At 40.5% G+C, this 14207-nt stretch overlaps 1 protein-coding gene across 11 annotated transcripts in view; it reads right to left on the minus strand.

Annotated features, from left to right (window-relative positions):
- The window catches only part of armc9 (armadillo repeat containing 9), a 146407-nt gene that overhangs the window by 55605 nt on the left and 76595 nt on the right, over positions 1-14207 (minus strand). For all 11 annotated transcript variants that reach the window (XR_011885669.1, XR_011885670.1, XM_072255269.1 and 8 more), the window contains one exon: positions 13014-13106. Coding sequence is in view for 9 of the 11 variants with exons in the window: in XM_072255269.1 (XP_072111370.1) it covers positions 13014-13106 (93 nt within the window). In the remaining 2 variants the exon portion in view is untranslated. The remainder of the gene's footprint in view (positions 1-13013; positions 13107-14207) is intronic.

Consider the following 14207-nt stretch of genomic DNA (forward strand, 5'->3'; position numbering starts at 1 on the left):
AAAAGGGCATGTCCTCGGTGCTGAAGGTCCTCAATAATGGACTCTGCCTTTCTGAAATACCACTCCCTAAAGATATCCTGGATCTTTGTAAGCTAATACCCAAGCTGCAGCTGACTAGACTTACAACCTTCTGCAGCTTCTTTCAGTCTTGTGCAGTAGTCCCTCTATACCAGTGATGCAGCCTGTCAGAATGCTCTCCAAGGTACAATTATAGAAGTTTTTGAGTGCATTTGTTGACATGCCAAATCTCTTCAAACTCCGAATAAAGTATAGCCGCTGTCTTGCCTCCTTTATAATACATCGATATGTTGGGACCAGGTTAAATCCTCAGAGATCAACAGCAAGGAACTCGAAGCTGCTCACTCTCTCCATTTCTGATCCCTCTATGGGGATTGGTATGTGTTCCTTCGTCTTACCCTTCCTGAAGTCCACAATCAGCTCTTTCGTTTTACTGACGTTGAGTGCCAGGCTATTGCCGCGGCACCATTCCACTAGTTGGCCTATCACACCCTCTTGTCACCACCCAAGTTTCTACCAACAATGGTTGTATCGTCAGCAAATTTATAGATGGTATTTGAGCTATGCCTAGCCACACAGTCATGTGTATACAGAGAGTAGAGCAGTGGGCTAAGCACACACCCCTGAGGTGCACCAGTGTTGATCGTCAGCGAGGAGGAGATGTTATCACCAGTCATCACAGACTGTGGTCTTCCAGTAGGAAGTCAAGGATCCAATTGCAGAGGGAGGTACAGAGGCCCAGGTTCTGCAACTTCTCAATCAGGATTGTGGGAATGATAGTATTGTTCCCTTATTCAAGAAAGGGGTAGGGATGGCCCAGGAAATCATAGGCCAGTGAGTCTTACTTCAGTGGTTGGCAAGTTGATGGAGAAGATCCTGAGAGGCAGGATTTATGAACATCTGGAGACGCATAATATGATTAAGAACAGTCAGCATGGCTTTGTCAAAGGCAGGTCATGCCTTGCGAGCCTGAATGAATTTTTTGAGGATGTGACTAAGCACATTGATGAAGGTAGAGTCATAGATGGATTTTAGCAAGGCATTTGATAAGGTACCCCATGTAAGGCTTATTGAGAAAGTAAGGAGGCATGGGATCCAAGGGGACATTGCTTTGTGGATCCAGAACTGGTTTGCCAACAGAGTGGCTATAGATGGATCATATTCTGCCTGGACGTTGGTGACCAGTGGTGTGCCTCAGGGATCTGTTCTGGGACCCCTACTCATTGTGATTTTTATAAATGACCTGAATGAGGAAGTGGATGGATGGGTTAGTAAATTTGCTGATGACACAAAGGTTGGGAGTGTTGTGGATAGTGCGGAGGGCTGTCAGAGGTTACAATGGGACATTCATAGGATGAAAAACTGGGCTGAGAAGTGGCAGATGGAGGTCAATCCAGATAAGTGTGAGGTGGATCATTTTGGTAGGTCAAATATGATGGCAGAATATAGTATTAATGGTAAGACTCTTGGCAGTGTGGAGGATCAGAGGGATCTTGGGGTCTGAGTCCTTAGGACACTCAAAGCTGCTACGCAGGTTGACTCTGTGGTTAAGAACAGGGGTCCCCAACCTTTTTTGCGCTGTGGACCGGTTTAATAGTGACAATATTCTTGCAGACCAGCCGACCCGGGGGGGGGGGGTTAGGGTTGCCAACGGACAAGAGTAGCAGTCAAAAAATACGTTGTGTTTACCCTGAGAAAGACTACAATGACCGCGAAGCCTTGCGCAGGCACCAGTGCGCATGCGTGACCTGCGCATGTGTGTGTACCTGCCGATATTATTCTCTGCAAATTGTTTTTGGTGTTTCTGTTCCGGGGGGGGGGGGCATTAATCACGACCGGAATATTGGTAATAAGGGGCTAATACACTCAATTTCGTTTCTAAAAGGGTTTATCTAACGAATTTAATATTAAACACACAGCGCATATTTTCCTCGCATGAATATAGTGATAAGTCAATCATCAGGGGAGGAGGGGGAGCTTGAAGTAAGTGTTGAAAGAACTTCCAGTAGAAGTGGTAGAGGCAGGTTCGATATTATTTAAAGAAAAATTGGATAGGTATATGGACAGGAAAGGAATGGAGAGTTATGGGCTGAGTGCAGGTCGGTGGGACTAGGTGAGAGTAGCTTTTGGCACGGACTAGAAGGGCCGAGATTGCCTATTTCCATGCTGTAATTGTAATATGGTTATATAAGTCACTTATCAGTCAATAGCATCATAACGTTTTAAGTAATGTTTGGATATTAAACACACGGCACATATTTTCCCCATATGAACATATAAAATCATTGCAACACACCAATATCGCTGAATCAGTGGGAGCCCTGGGCTTGTTTCCCTGCAACAAGATGGTCCTATCAAGGGGAGATGGGAGACAGCGATACTCGAAGGGGGTTCCTTATGTCCAGTCTATTCCGTAATTTAGTTTTCGTTGCATTCATTGCAGAGATATGTTGGAAATGGAAGCAACATTTTCAGTGCTTTCGTGGCTATCTCAGGATATTTAGCCTTGACTTTGATCCAGAATGCCGGTAGAGATGTTATGTCAAACATACTTTTCAGCCCACCGTCATTTGCAAGCTCGAGGAGTTGATCTTCTTCCCGCACTGACATGGATGACGCGCTGTTAATGACCTCGCGTGTGTTCAAGCTTAACAGTGGGCGTAACAGGGAATGAGGAAAGGTTCCTCGCGGCCCGGTAGCAAATGCTCTGCGGCCCGGTACCGGTCCGCGGCCCAGTGGTTGGGGACCGCTGGTTAAGAGGGTATACAGTGCATTAGCCTTCATCAATCATGGGATTGAGTTTAAGAGCCGAGAGGTAATGTTGCAGCTATATAGGACCTTGGTCAGACCCCACTTGGAGTATTGTGCTCAGTTCTAGTTGCCTCACTATAGGAAGGACGTGGAAACGATAGAAAGGGTGCAGAGAAGATTTACAAGGATATTGCCTGGATTGGGTAGCATGCTTTATGAGAATAGGTTGAGTGAACTCAGCCTTTTCTCCTTGGAGCGACGGAAGATGAGAGGTGACCTTATAGAGGTGTAGAAGATAATGAGAGGCATTGATTGTGTGGATAGTCAGAGGCTTTTCTCCAGAGCTGAAATGGCTAGCACGAGAGGGCATAGTTTTAAGGTGTTTGGAAGTAGGTACAGAGGAGATGTCAGGGCTAAGTTTTTTTACGCAGAGAGTGGTGAGTACGTGGAATGGTCTGCCAGCGGTGGTGGTGGTGGAGGCGGAAACGATAGGGTCTTTTAAGAGACTCCTGGATGGCTACATGGAGCTTAGAAAAATAGAGGGCCTAGGTAGTTCTAAGGTAGGGACATGTTTGGCACAGCTTTGTGGGCCAAAGGGCCTGTATTGTGCAGTATATTTTCTATGTTTCTATGTATTAAATGCTGAGCTATAGTTGATGAACTGCATCCTGATGTAGGTGTTTGTGTTGTCTCGGTGGTCTAAAGCCGCGTGGAGAGCCACTGAAATTGCGTCTGCCATTGACCTATTGTGGTGATAGGCAAATAACAATGAGTCCAGGTCCTTGCTGAAGCAGATGTTCAGTCTAGTCATAACCAACCTTTCAAAGCATTTCATCACTGTCGATGTGAGTGCTACCGGGTGATAGTCATTAAGGCAGCCCACATTATTCTTCATAGGTATTGGTATAATTATGCCTTTCTGAAGCAAGTGGGAACTACTTACACCGTAGTAGTGAGAGGTTGAAAATGTCCTTGAATACTCTTGCTAGTTGGTTGGCATAGGTTTTCAGAGCCTTACCAGGTACTCCATTGACACCTTCTGCCTTGCGAGGGTTCACTCTCTTTAAAGACAGTCTAACATCGGCCTCTGAGATGGAGATCACAGGGTCATCAGGTGCAGCAGGGATCTTCACAGCAGTATTTGTGTTCTCCCTTTCAAAGCGGGCATAGAAGGCGTTGAGTTCATCTGGCAGTGAAGCATCACTGCCATTCATAATATTGGGTTTCGCTTTGCAGGAAGTAATGTCTTGCAGACCTTGCCAGAGTTGCCGTGCATCTGATCTCACCGCCAATCTCATTCAAAATTGTCTCTTCGCCCTTGAAATAGTCCTCCGCAAATCATACCTGGTTTTCTGGTACAGGCCTGGATTGCCAGACGAATGCCACAGATCTAGCCTTCAGCAGACAATGTACCTCCTGGTTCACCCACGGCTTTTGGTTTGGGAACGTATAGCAAGTCTTTGTCGGCACACACTCATCCACACAGGTTTTAATGAAGTCGGTAACAACTGCAGCATACTCATTCAGATTCAAAGATGAATCCCTGAATACAGTCCAATCCACCAATTCAAAGCAGTCCTGTAGGCATCCCTGCGCCTCCCTTGTCCAAACCTTCTTGGTCCTCACTGCTGGTGCTGCAGTCATCAGTCTCTGCCTATACTCAGGGAGTAGAAGTACAGCCAGGTGATCAGACTTCCTGAAGTGAGGGCGTGGAAGAGTACGGTAGGCATTCTTGATAATGGTGTAGCAATGGTCCAGTGTGTTGTTTCCTCTGGTATTGCAAGTGATCTTTTGATGGTAGTAGCTTAGTGATTTTTTTTTTAGACTGGCCTGGTTAAAATCTCCCAAAACGATGGTGAAGGGTGTGCTGTTTCGTGCATGTTGATCCCATTACTCAGATCATCTAAAACCTGTTTGACATTGACCAGAGGTGGAATGTAAACTGCTATCAGAATGACCCCAACGAATTCCCGTGGTAGGTAAAAAGGACAGCACTTTACTGCTAGATATTCCAGGTCTGGTGAGCAGAATTGGGACAGCACTGATATATATGTGCACCAAGAAGGGTTGATCACGAGGCATCTCCTCCACCTCTGCTTTTCAGAGACTCTATAGATCTACCCTGATGGTTTATAGTAAACCCGCCGATCTGAATCGCTGCATCCGGTATGGAAGGGGTTAACCAGGATACCATGAAACAAAGGACACACGCGGTCCTAATGTCCCTCTGATTCAGCACCCTGGTTCTGAGATCACCGATTTTATTCACCAGAGACTGTACATTTGCCAGCATGATAGTCAGTATAGGGAGTTTAAAACTCCATTTCCTTAAACGCATTTGTAATCCTTTTTTTTTAATTTTATTTTTATTTGGATAAGGAATTCACAAATATCATGTACTTTTTTCACACATATAACCTTTTCCGTTTTTTTATATGTATAAAACTATAATTATTTATACATTCTTAAGTACACATTGAGATGATATAAAAGGAAATTAGACACTTAAATACATAATTATGTACTGTGGTAATTCTAATCTATTAGGCTAAGTAATGGTATTAGTTGTTAAGAAAAATGGTAATAATAGTTTCCATATAACTCTTCTGGACCATTTCCACTGGTCCAAAATGTCGTATATAAGCCTATGTAACAAGCATTGTAGGTGTTTATATCCTAATTTGTTCATGCTTGCTCCTGCCCGCAGACATAATTATCCAATCCCTATGTACTTATTTACTTAATTTTTTCATTTTTTATCCCTTTCCCAAATCTTTCCCTTTACTTGTGTTAATTCTCTATTTTCCAAAATCAAACAAAAAAAAGACATTTAGACTAGGGGTGCTTACGTTAGCAATCTTACTGTGTTGATGAGAAGAGCAGTATAAATCATTAGGAGAGTCATCTAAAGTCTGCTCGCATTGGGGTTATATATTCAATCCATTTATTCCAGATTTGATAAAATTTTTCTTTTTGAATTCTCAGGGAGTAAGTCAACTTTCCCATTTTAAATATTTCCAAGATAATTTCGTGCCAATCTTCTAATGTAGGTGGTATTGGATTTAGCCACTTTCTAGTGATTGATTTCTTACTTGCTGCTAAGAGGGCCTGCAGCAACTTTATATCTTCCTTCTGTTCAAGAAACAATACATGCCCCAAATAGAGCGTCTCAGAGGTATCTGGGACCTAAGTACCTTAACTAATGTTCTATGAATACCTTCCCAATATAGACTTAATTTAGGGCAATCCCAGAAAATATGAAAATGATTTGCCTCCTTGGAGCCGCACCTTCTCCAACACGTCACGTTTGTATCTTTATATTTTTCCTGATATAGGGTCTTGAAGTATCTTATAATGTTTTTCCAACAATGTTCTCTCCAAGTCAAAGAATTAGTTGAGGACCATTGAAAGCTGCAGATTTTCCCCCAAGCCTCCTCTGAAAGTACCAACCCTGCTTCTTTCTCCCACTTCTCTTTAATATACAGTGTATTTACATTTTTAGCATGGGAGAGTGCATTATATACTCGAGAAACTGATTTACTAGGTATTGAACTGCAAGCCGAATTCAGACTCTCGAAAAATTCTAATTCTACTGTTGATAGGTCTGTATATCTACAACTCTGGTTAACATAGTTTCGTACTTGAAGGTACCTAAAAAAGTCATTATGTTCTAGGCCATGTTTGTCCTGCAGGATTTGGAAACTTTGTAATACTCTTTTATCTATAATTGAGAGGTAGGTTGTAAGACCTTTCTTTATCCATAGCTCAAATCTTGTATCTCCTCTGTTGGGAAGGAATTCGGTATCATATGCACACCATCTAAAGAGTTTTAACATGTTATTAATTCCACATGAATTAACCACCTTCTGCCATACTTTCAATGTAAGATTTATCCAACTGTTTTTAAATTTTTCCAACTGGGCCATCAATCCTTTGTCAGCTATTGAGGCCTGTAGAGGAAAACTGTCAACTAATCCAAATTCTATTTCCTTCCATCTAGCCTTATATTCCCTATTACACCAATATAACAGAGGGATTATCTGTGAGGCATAAAAATAATTTCTCAGGCATGGAAGAACCATACCTCCTCCTTCCTTCCCTAACTGTAAGGTGTTATATCAAATTCTAGGTTTCTTTCTTTGCCAAATGAAGCGGGAAATCCATTTGTCCCATTCCCTGAATTGATTATCATCCACCTCCACCGGTAAAGTACGGAAAAGATACAATAACCGAGGAAGAATATTCATTTTTATAGTATTTATCCTTGAATTTAAACTTAAAAAGGGGATAAGATTCCATCTATGCATATCTGCTTTTATCTCTGAGATTAATGGCCCATAATTTACCTGTGACAGTGTTGAAAGATCCTTCGGCAGGGTTATTCCTAAATATTTTAATGATTTAGCTTCCCACTTAAGATCGTATGTGTCCTGCAATTTTTTGGATGGTGTATAATTTAGGGACATAACCTGTGTTTTCTTTACATTTATTTTATAACCTGATATTTTCCCAAAGTCATCCAACAGTGTAAACAATCCTATAAATGATTTTTCTGGTTCACTCAGATAGACCAAAACATCATCTGCGAATAACGCCACTTTCTGTTCAATCCCTGCCACCTTGATACCTTCTACGATTTCGCTCTGTCTTATTAGTTGGGCAAGCGGTTCAATATATAGTGCAAAAAGGAGAGGAGAAATTGGGCATCCCTGTCTACTGCCTCTCTCTAAGATGAAGGAGTCAGAGAGGTCCCCATTTATCTTAATTCGGGCTGTAGGGCTGTCATATAGAGTCTGAATTACTTTAATAAACTTTTCTTGAAAGCCGAATCTTCCTAACACTCTGTATAGGAATGCCCAACTAACCGAATCAAAAGCTTTCTCAGCGTCCAATCCTACTACCATTGTCTCTGTCTCGTTCTTATTAACCTGTTCTAATATGTGCAGAGTTCTCCTTATGTTGTTCTGTGTTTGTCTTTGTTGAATAAATCCAGTCTGGTCTAAGTGGATTAGGCCAGGTAAAAGCTTTTCCAATCTGTGCGCTAATATAGATGTAAATAGTTTGTAATCTAAATTAAGAACACTAATTGGCCGATAATTGCCACATTCTAGTTTATCTTTACCCTCTTTAGGAATAACTGAAATAATCGCTTCTCTCCAGGAAGGTGGAGTTTCTCCTCTCTGCAAGATCCAATTAAAGGTGTTAAGTAGTAATGGGGCTAACTGTGTCTTCAGGGACTTGTACCACTCTGAGGTAAACCCATCAGAACCCGGGGACTTTCCAGCCTTTAACCTAGAGATGGCCACGTTCAGTTCTTTGACAGTTACTGGTTCTAATAAACTTTCATTTTGTAAATCTGTAAGTTTAGGTAGATCTAAAAAATTCAATACACTGTCTATATAGGGCTCATTGGGGGCCCGGGGTTGGGAGTACAGCTCTCGATAATATGATTCAAAACTCTCTTGAATTTTCCCTATTGTACTCTCCACAAGCTTTGTCTTTGGATTCTTTATTTTATGAATTGTATTGTCTGCTTGTTGTTTTCGTAATTTATATGCTAATAATCTAGCTGATTTACCTCCTACTTCATAATTCTTTTGTCTCAGGTAAAGAAAATTTCTTTGAGTTTCCAACGTATAAATATCGTCAATTTCACTTTGCAACTTCCTAATTTCCTGTTTTCGATTTGAATTACTTTTGTTGCTATCTACAACTTGAAGTTGTTTTAATTTTCCTTGAAAGTCTGCTAATTTTTGTGCATTGATTTTTTTCATGTGAGTGGTAATGGAAATAATTTTCCCTCTCAGTACAGCTTTCAATGTATCCCATAAGATCACTGGTGATGTTTCTCCCGTGTCATTAAGGTCTAGATATTCTTTGATTTCTCCCCTTAATCTCTCCATTACTTTTGGGTTATTGAGTATATGCGAGTTTAGCCTCCATAGTGTTTTCCTCATTTTCTTTTCCAGGATTAGAGACATAGAGACTGGGCTATGATCCGACAGATCAATTGTTGCAATATTACAGTTTTTTATCCTGAGTCTATCTGTATTAAAGATAAAGAAATAGTCTATCCTTGAATAGGCTGAATGAGGGAAAGAGTAATGTGTATAATCTTTACTAGTAGGGTGTAATTCCCTCCAGACATCTATAATTCCCAACTCCTCCATCAATGAATTCATTTTCCGAGTCAGAGGTTTATTCTGAGTAACTATTCTTGAAGAATCTAATACAGGATTTAATCTAATATTAAAATCCCCTCCACAAATTACTACCCCTTGAGAACTGACCATTAGGTCAAAAATGTGTCTATAAAATGACCATTCACAACCTGGAGGAGCATAAACATTCAGCAATGTTATTTCTGTACCTTCTATTCTTCCTGTGATTTTTACAAACCATCCTTCTTTGTCTTTAGTCTCTGAAATACGTTCGTAATTAAGAGTACTTGATATTAAAGTAGCTACCCCTCTTTTGTGACTCAATTTATATGATGAATAAAATACATGCTTAAAGCCCATTCTTTTTAATTTTCCATGTTCAGATTGGCTCATATGGGTTTCCTGGAGGAAAACTATTTGTGCCCTCTCTTTTTTCAATTTAGACATAATCTTATTTCTTTGATTGGATTCAAAACCCCATTAATACAGGAAATTATTTTTACCAATTCAGTTTGCATTTTTCTCTAGTAGAAAAAAAACACTCTCCTTTTCTAACCAAACGGTAAGCAATCCCTTCTCAACAGTAAACCAAGACATATAACCACACCCTAGACATTTTCCAACGTGTAACATTTGAAAATTTTTCCCGACTTCCCACAGTGAGGCCTGAGCACCGACCCGCCTCAGTTCAGAGGGATAACCTCTATCTTTACCCTGTGTTAGAGGGCCCTCAGCAGTTTGAATAATCATAGAGAACTTTCTCCTATTTATGTCTCGACCAAATTGTTATCATTCAAGTTATTCCGCCTAGTTTATTTTCAGTTACCAGTTTTCATTTTACCTTTAAGTCCGATTTACTCTTTTCAGTCATTTCTCTTAATTAATCTGTGTTCTCTGTACATTCGCGTCTGAGCATTTGCAGCTTTTCCTTGTAGTTTGACACTCTGGTTCGAGTGGAGCGTCCTCGCCCCACTAACTGCCACGACTTCTGCCGAATCCTCTCCAGTAGTGACTCCGGTTGGGTGATAACTTTAATAGGTAGTCCCCGGTCCGCCAGGTCCGACATTGCCTCCTCCACCGTAGCATAAGTTTTTGTCCCTTCGTCGTAAAAGACTCTCAGCGGAGCTGGATACAGGGTCTGGAATCTGATGTTGTTTTCCTTCAGGACTCTCCGTGTTTCCGTATAATCCTTCCATCTGGCAAGAATCCCCAGTGCGTAGTCGTGGTCTAAACTGATTTTGCAGTTGTTCCACATGAAACCTTTATTTTGCCATGCCCGTTTGAGCACCTCTTCCCTCGTTCTGTAACTGAGAAATCTGACCAGAATCGATCTGGGCTGGGCGCCTCCCGGGGGCTGTGGTGCCAACGCACGGTGAGCTCTTTCTATCTGCAGGTCTTTTGCAGCCGGTATATCAAGGTTCTCTCTAAGCAGCTTCTCTATGAAGGGAATCATCAATCCGGATTTACCTTCGGTTCCTTTGGGAACTCTGTAAATCCTCACATTTTCCCTTCTTGAGTGGCCTTCTTGATCTATTAGTTTCCACTGGAGCTGGTCTTGCAGCTTCAGCATTTCTGCTATCACTTCCTCGGCGTTTTGTAGCTTCTCTTCAATTCCAACAATCCTCGCTTCGGCTTCATCTATCCGCGAGTTAGTTTTTACTATTTCTCCTTTAATATCTTCCAGCTGTTTGCTGTTATCTTGTCGGAACTCGCGAATCTCTCCGAGAATCAAAGACAAGGTCACCGATTCCCCCTCATTATCTCCGTCCTGGCTTGCCGTGGGGGAGCTAGGCCCGTCGCCTTGCTGCGTCTCTTTATGTTTATCAGCCTTTGGAGCGGACTTTTTAATCTTGTTCTTAGACATCATCCTTGCCCCTTTTATTAATATAGTTATGCAATATTAAGTATTTGTCTAAATTCGATTTTGGGGCAGTTTACCTTCTTTTTTGTTGAGAGACCTTTTCCTTACGCCGCCATTCCCTTGATGACCTGGAAGTCCCCTCGCATTTGTAATCCAGATCTATGCCCGTGCTTCCTCCGAGGTGTCCTCCATGGGCACTTCCGACCACAAAGTGTGTTGTTTCCATCAGTTTTAAGCAGTGATAGTTTGTTTAAATGCATTAAGACACCTTTATTGACTGTACTGACCTTGGAAGCAGTTCGGCTTTTTAACTGTAACAGGCTGAAACAGGAATATTTAATTGTATCCATTGAGAGTATTGCTGCTACTTGAGTCGCGCCTAGGTGCCCCGGAAGTGAAGATATTCCGCTAATGATAATCTGAATTTAGCTTCTCTCTCTCTCAAACTGCAGGGTGAATTGTATCATATTATGATCACTGCATCCTGAGGGGTTTCTTTACCTTAATCTCACTAATCAAATCTGGATCATGAGACAACACCCAATTTCCTTACCCCAAGAGAGTTCAATCACAAATGCTCTAAAAAACATCTCGAAGGCGTTCTACAAATTCTCGCTCTTGGGATCTAGCACCAACCTGATTTTCCCAATCTACCTGAATGAATATCGCAACACTGCCTTTTTTATCTCCCATTGTAATTTGTATCCCACATCCTGGCTGTTGTTTGGAGGCTTGCATATAATTCCCATCAGGGTCTTTTTACCCTTGCAGGTTCTGAACTCTACTCACAAGGATTCTACATTTTCCAATCCTATGTCACCTTTCTAAGGATTTGATTTCATTTTTTACCAACAGAGGCACACCACACCCTCTGCCTACTTGCCTGTCCTTTCGTTATGATATGCATCCTTGGATGTTAAGCTTCCAATTACGAACTTCTTTCAGACACAACTCAGTGATGCCTACAATGTCAGACCTGCCAATCTCTAACTGTGCTACGATTATCTGCCTTATTTTATATACTGCGTGCATTCGAATATATCTTCTTCAGTCCTGTATTTGTCACCCTTTTTGATTTTGCCCTGTTACACTTCAACTTACCCTAGTTACTACAATTTTGTTCTATCATTATTATCATATTTTGCTCTAGAAAAGCAGCATCTATCATCAAAGATCCCCACCACTTAGGCCATACTCTTTTCTCATCAGGCAGAAGGTACAGGTGTCTCAGGGCTCACACCACCAGGTTCAAGAACAGTTACTATCCTTTAACCATCAGGCTCTCGAACAAAAGAGATAACTACACTCATTTAATGACTCTTTTATCTTGTTATTTCATGCTCGTTATGTATTGCTATTTATTTATATTTACATTTGCACAATTTGTTGTCCATTGATCCTGTTTACAGTTATTGTTCTATAGATTTGCTAAGTATACCTGCAGGAAAAGAATCTCAGGGTTGTATGTGGTGACACGTACGTACTCTGATAACACATTTTACTTTGACTTTGACTCATCTGCTTGTCCTTCCTTGCAGTCTCACTACACACTATATCCACTTGCATACCAACTGCCCCATCCTCAGCCCTATTACTCTAGTTCTCATCCCTCTGCCAAATTAGTTTAAATCATCCCAACAGCTTTAGCAAACCCAGACACAAGTGATCTAGGTAACTAGAACAGGAGAATTATTTTTAAATTGATTTGGTGTCATCTGTAACATTAATACATTTCTAATTCTCTTGTCCAGTGACACAAGAAATAGGTTGCTGGAAATGAGAAAAGACAAAGCTATTTAGGTACACTACAAAAATGGCAACACCGTATTTTCACAGTCAAAATAATTTTGATTAAAAAGACATTGTTTAGATATAAGAAGCTGAGGGACATCCTGATAGAAGTATATAAAATTAGAAAGGTGTAGATAGTCTTTATCCCAGAATGAAAATGTCAAATAATGGAGAGCATGGGTTTAAGGTGTGAAGGAGAAATTTTAAAAGAGGCAAGTCTTTTTATTTTAAATGCAGACAGTGGCAAATGGTGGAAACATATACGTCAGCAACCTTAAGAGGCATTTAGACATGAACTGCAAGGATTAGAGGAACTATGTGCAGGCAGATGGTATTAATCACATCAACATCATGGTCTGTGAATATACTGTGGGGCAGAGGACTTATTCCTGTGTTGTACTGTCCCATGTTCTATATCAAAATCAGCTAACCTGGTACTTTTTGTGACATTCCAGCAGATCATTGTTAATGTAAGCCTGAAGGACTGTATCTCTTTGTTCTCCAGGTTGAGACTGTGTCAGCCGCTACAAGAGTAGGAACAAAATATTAAAGTGATTTCTAATACTGTATCAAACTAATCGTATTTAATATATGAATACCAACTATATCACTCTACCATTCTAATTCACTTTCAAATTGACAAGCAATATACATTTAAAATCAGGAATAAATAAATCAAACAAAAACCTCTGGAATATCTGTGGAATGATGAATTTAAATTTTGGTAATGAAAACAGCTAGATTAATCATAGGCTTTGCAAATGTAAGTTATCAATTATTCATATAAAATGTGTCTTCTTTGCAACCCATATAGAAGTATATACATTTATAAGAGACAGAAATAGAGTACGTGGTAAGAATCATTCTCCCATTGGTTTCCCCATGCACTTAAGACGAGAGGAAGGAATTTTAATGAGGAAATGTTGTTGTTTTCACAGACTGATTAATATCTGGAACTTTCTGTCAGAGGAGATGGTTGAGTCATGTACAATCTCCATACTCAAGAGATATTAAAAATGGTATTTTGAATAGCCAAAGAATGCAAGGACATGGATTTGATTCAGGCAAATGGAATTAAAGATGAGCAAAAAAAACTGGCATGTATGTGGTGGGTCAAAGGGCTAATTTCTGTGCTGTATAACTCTGTGACATCTCCCTTCAGTCTTTTAAACTCACAAAAGAGTAGATCCCATCTGCCTAAACATCCCTCATTTAGCAAACCTACTATCTGGAAGGAGTCCTGAACTCTAAATATTATTCTTGAAGCAGTCTCTCCATCAATATCTAGTTCTTAAAAGATGGAGAGCAGGCAAAGTGAGAGAAAGGTATAATTATATAAAATGGATTATGAAATGAAATCATAATTTAAGAACTTGGTTTGCCATCAAGATTGAAGGTCTTGGAAAATGGTCATAACAGTTAATCTAATAGGATGTTTATCAGCCTTTTGACCCGAGTAGAACAATCTTATCAATGCCTCGCTAGTTCAGAAAAAAAGGAAGATAGGTAGAAACTTACACAAGTACACTTAAACTATGTTAACCCACTATCTGAATGCAGGAAAATTCACAGAGTTCAGAATCTGGCTGGCCCAGATCAAGTTTGTTGCACCCCCTTTCCATTTG

Source organism: Mobula birostris, chromosome 4 (assembly GCF_030028105.1).
Source record: "Mobula birostris isolate sMobBir1 chromosome 4, sMobBir1.hap1, whole genome shotgun sequence".
Classification (NCBI taxonomy): Eukaryota; Metazoa; Chordata; class Chondrichthyes; order Myliobatiformes; family Myliobatidae; genus Mobula; species Mobula birostris.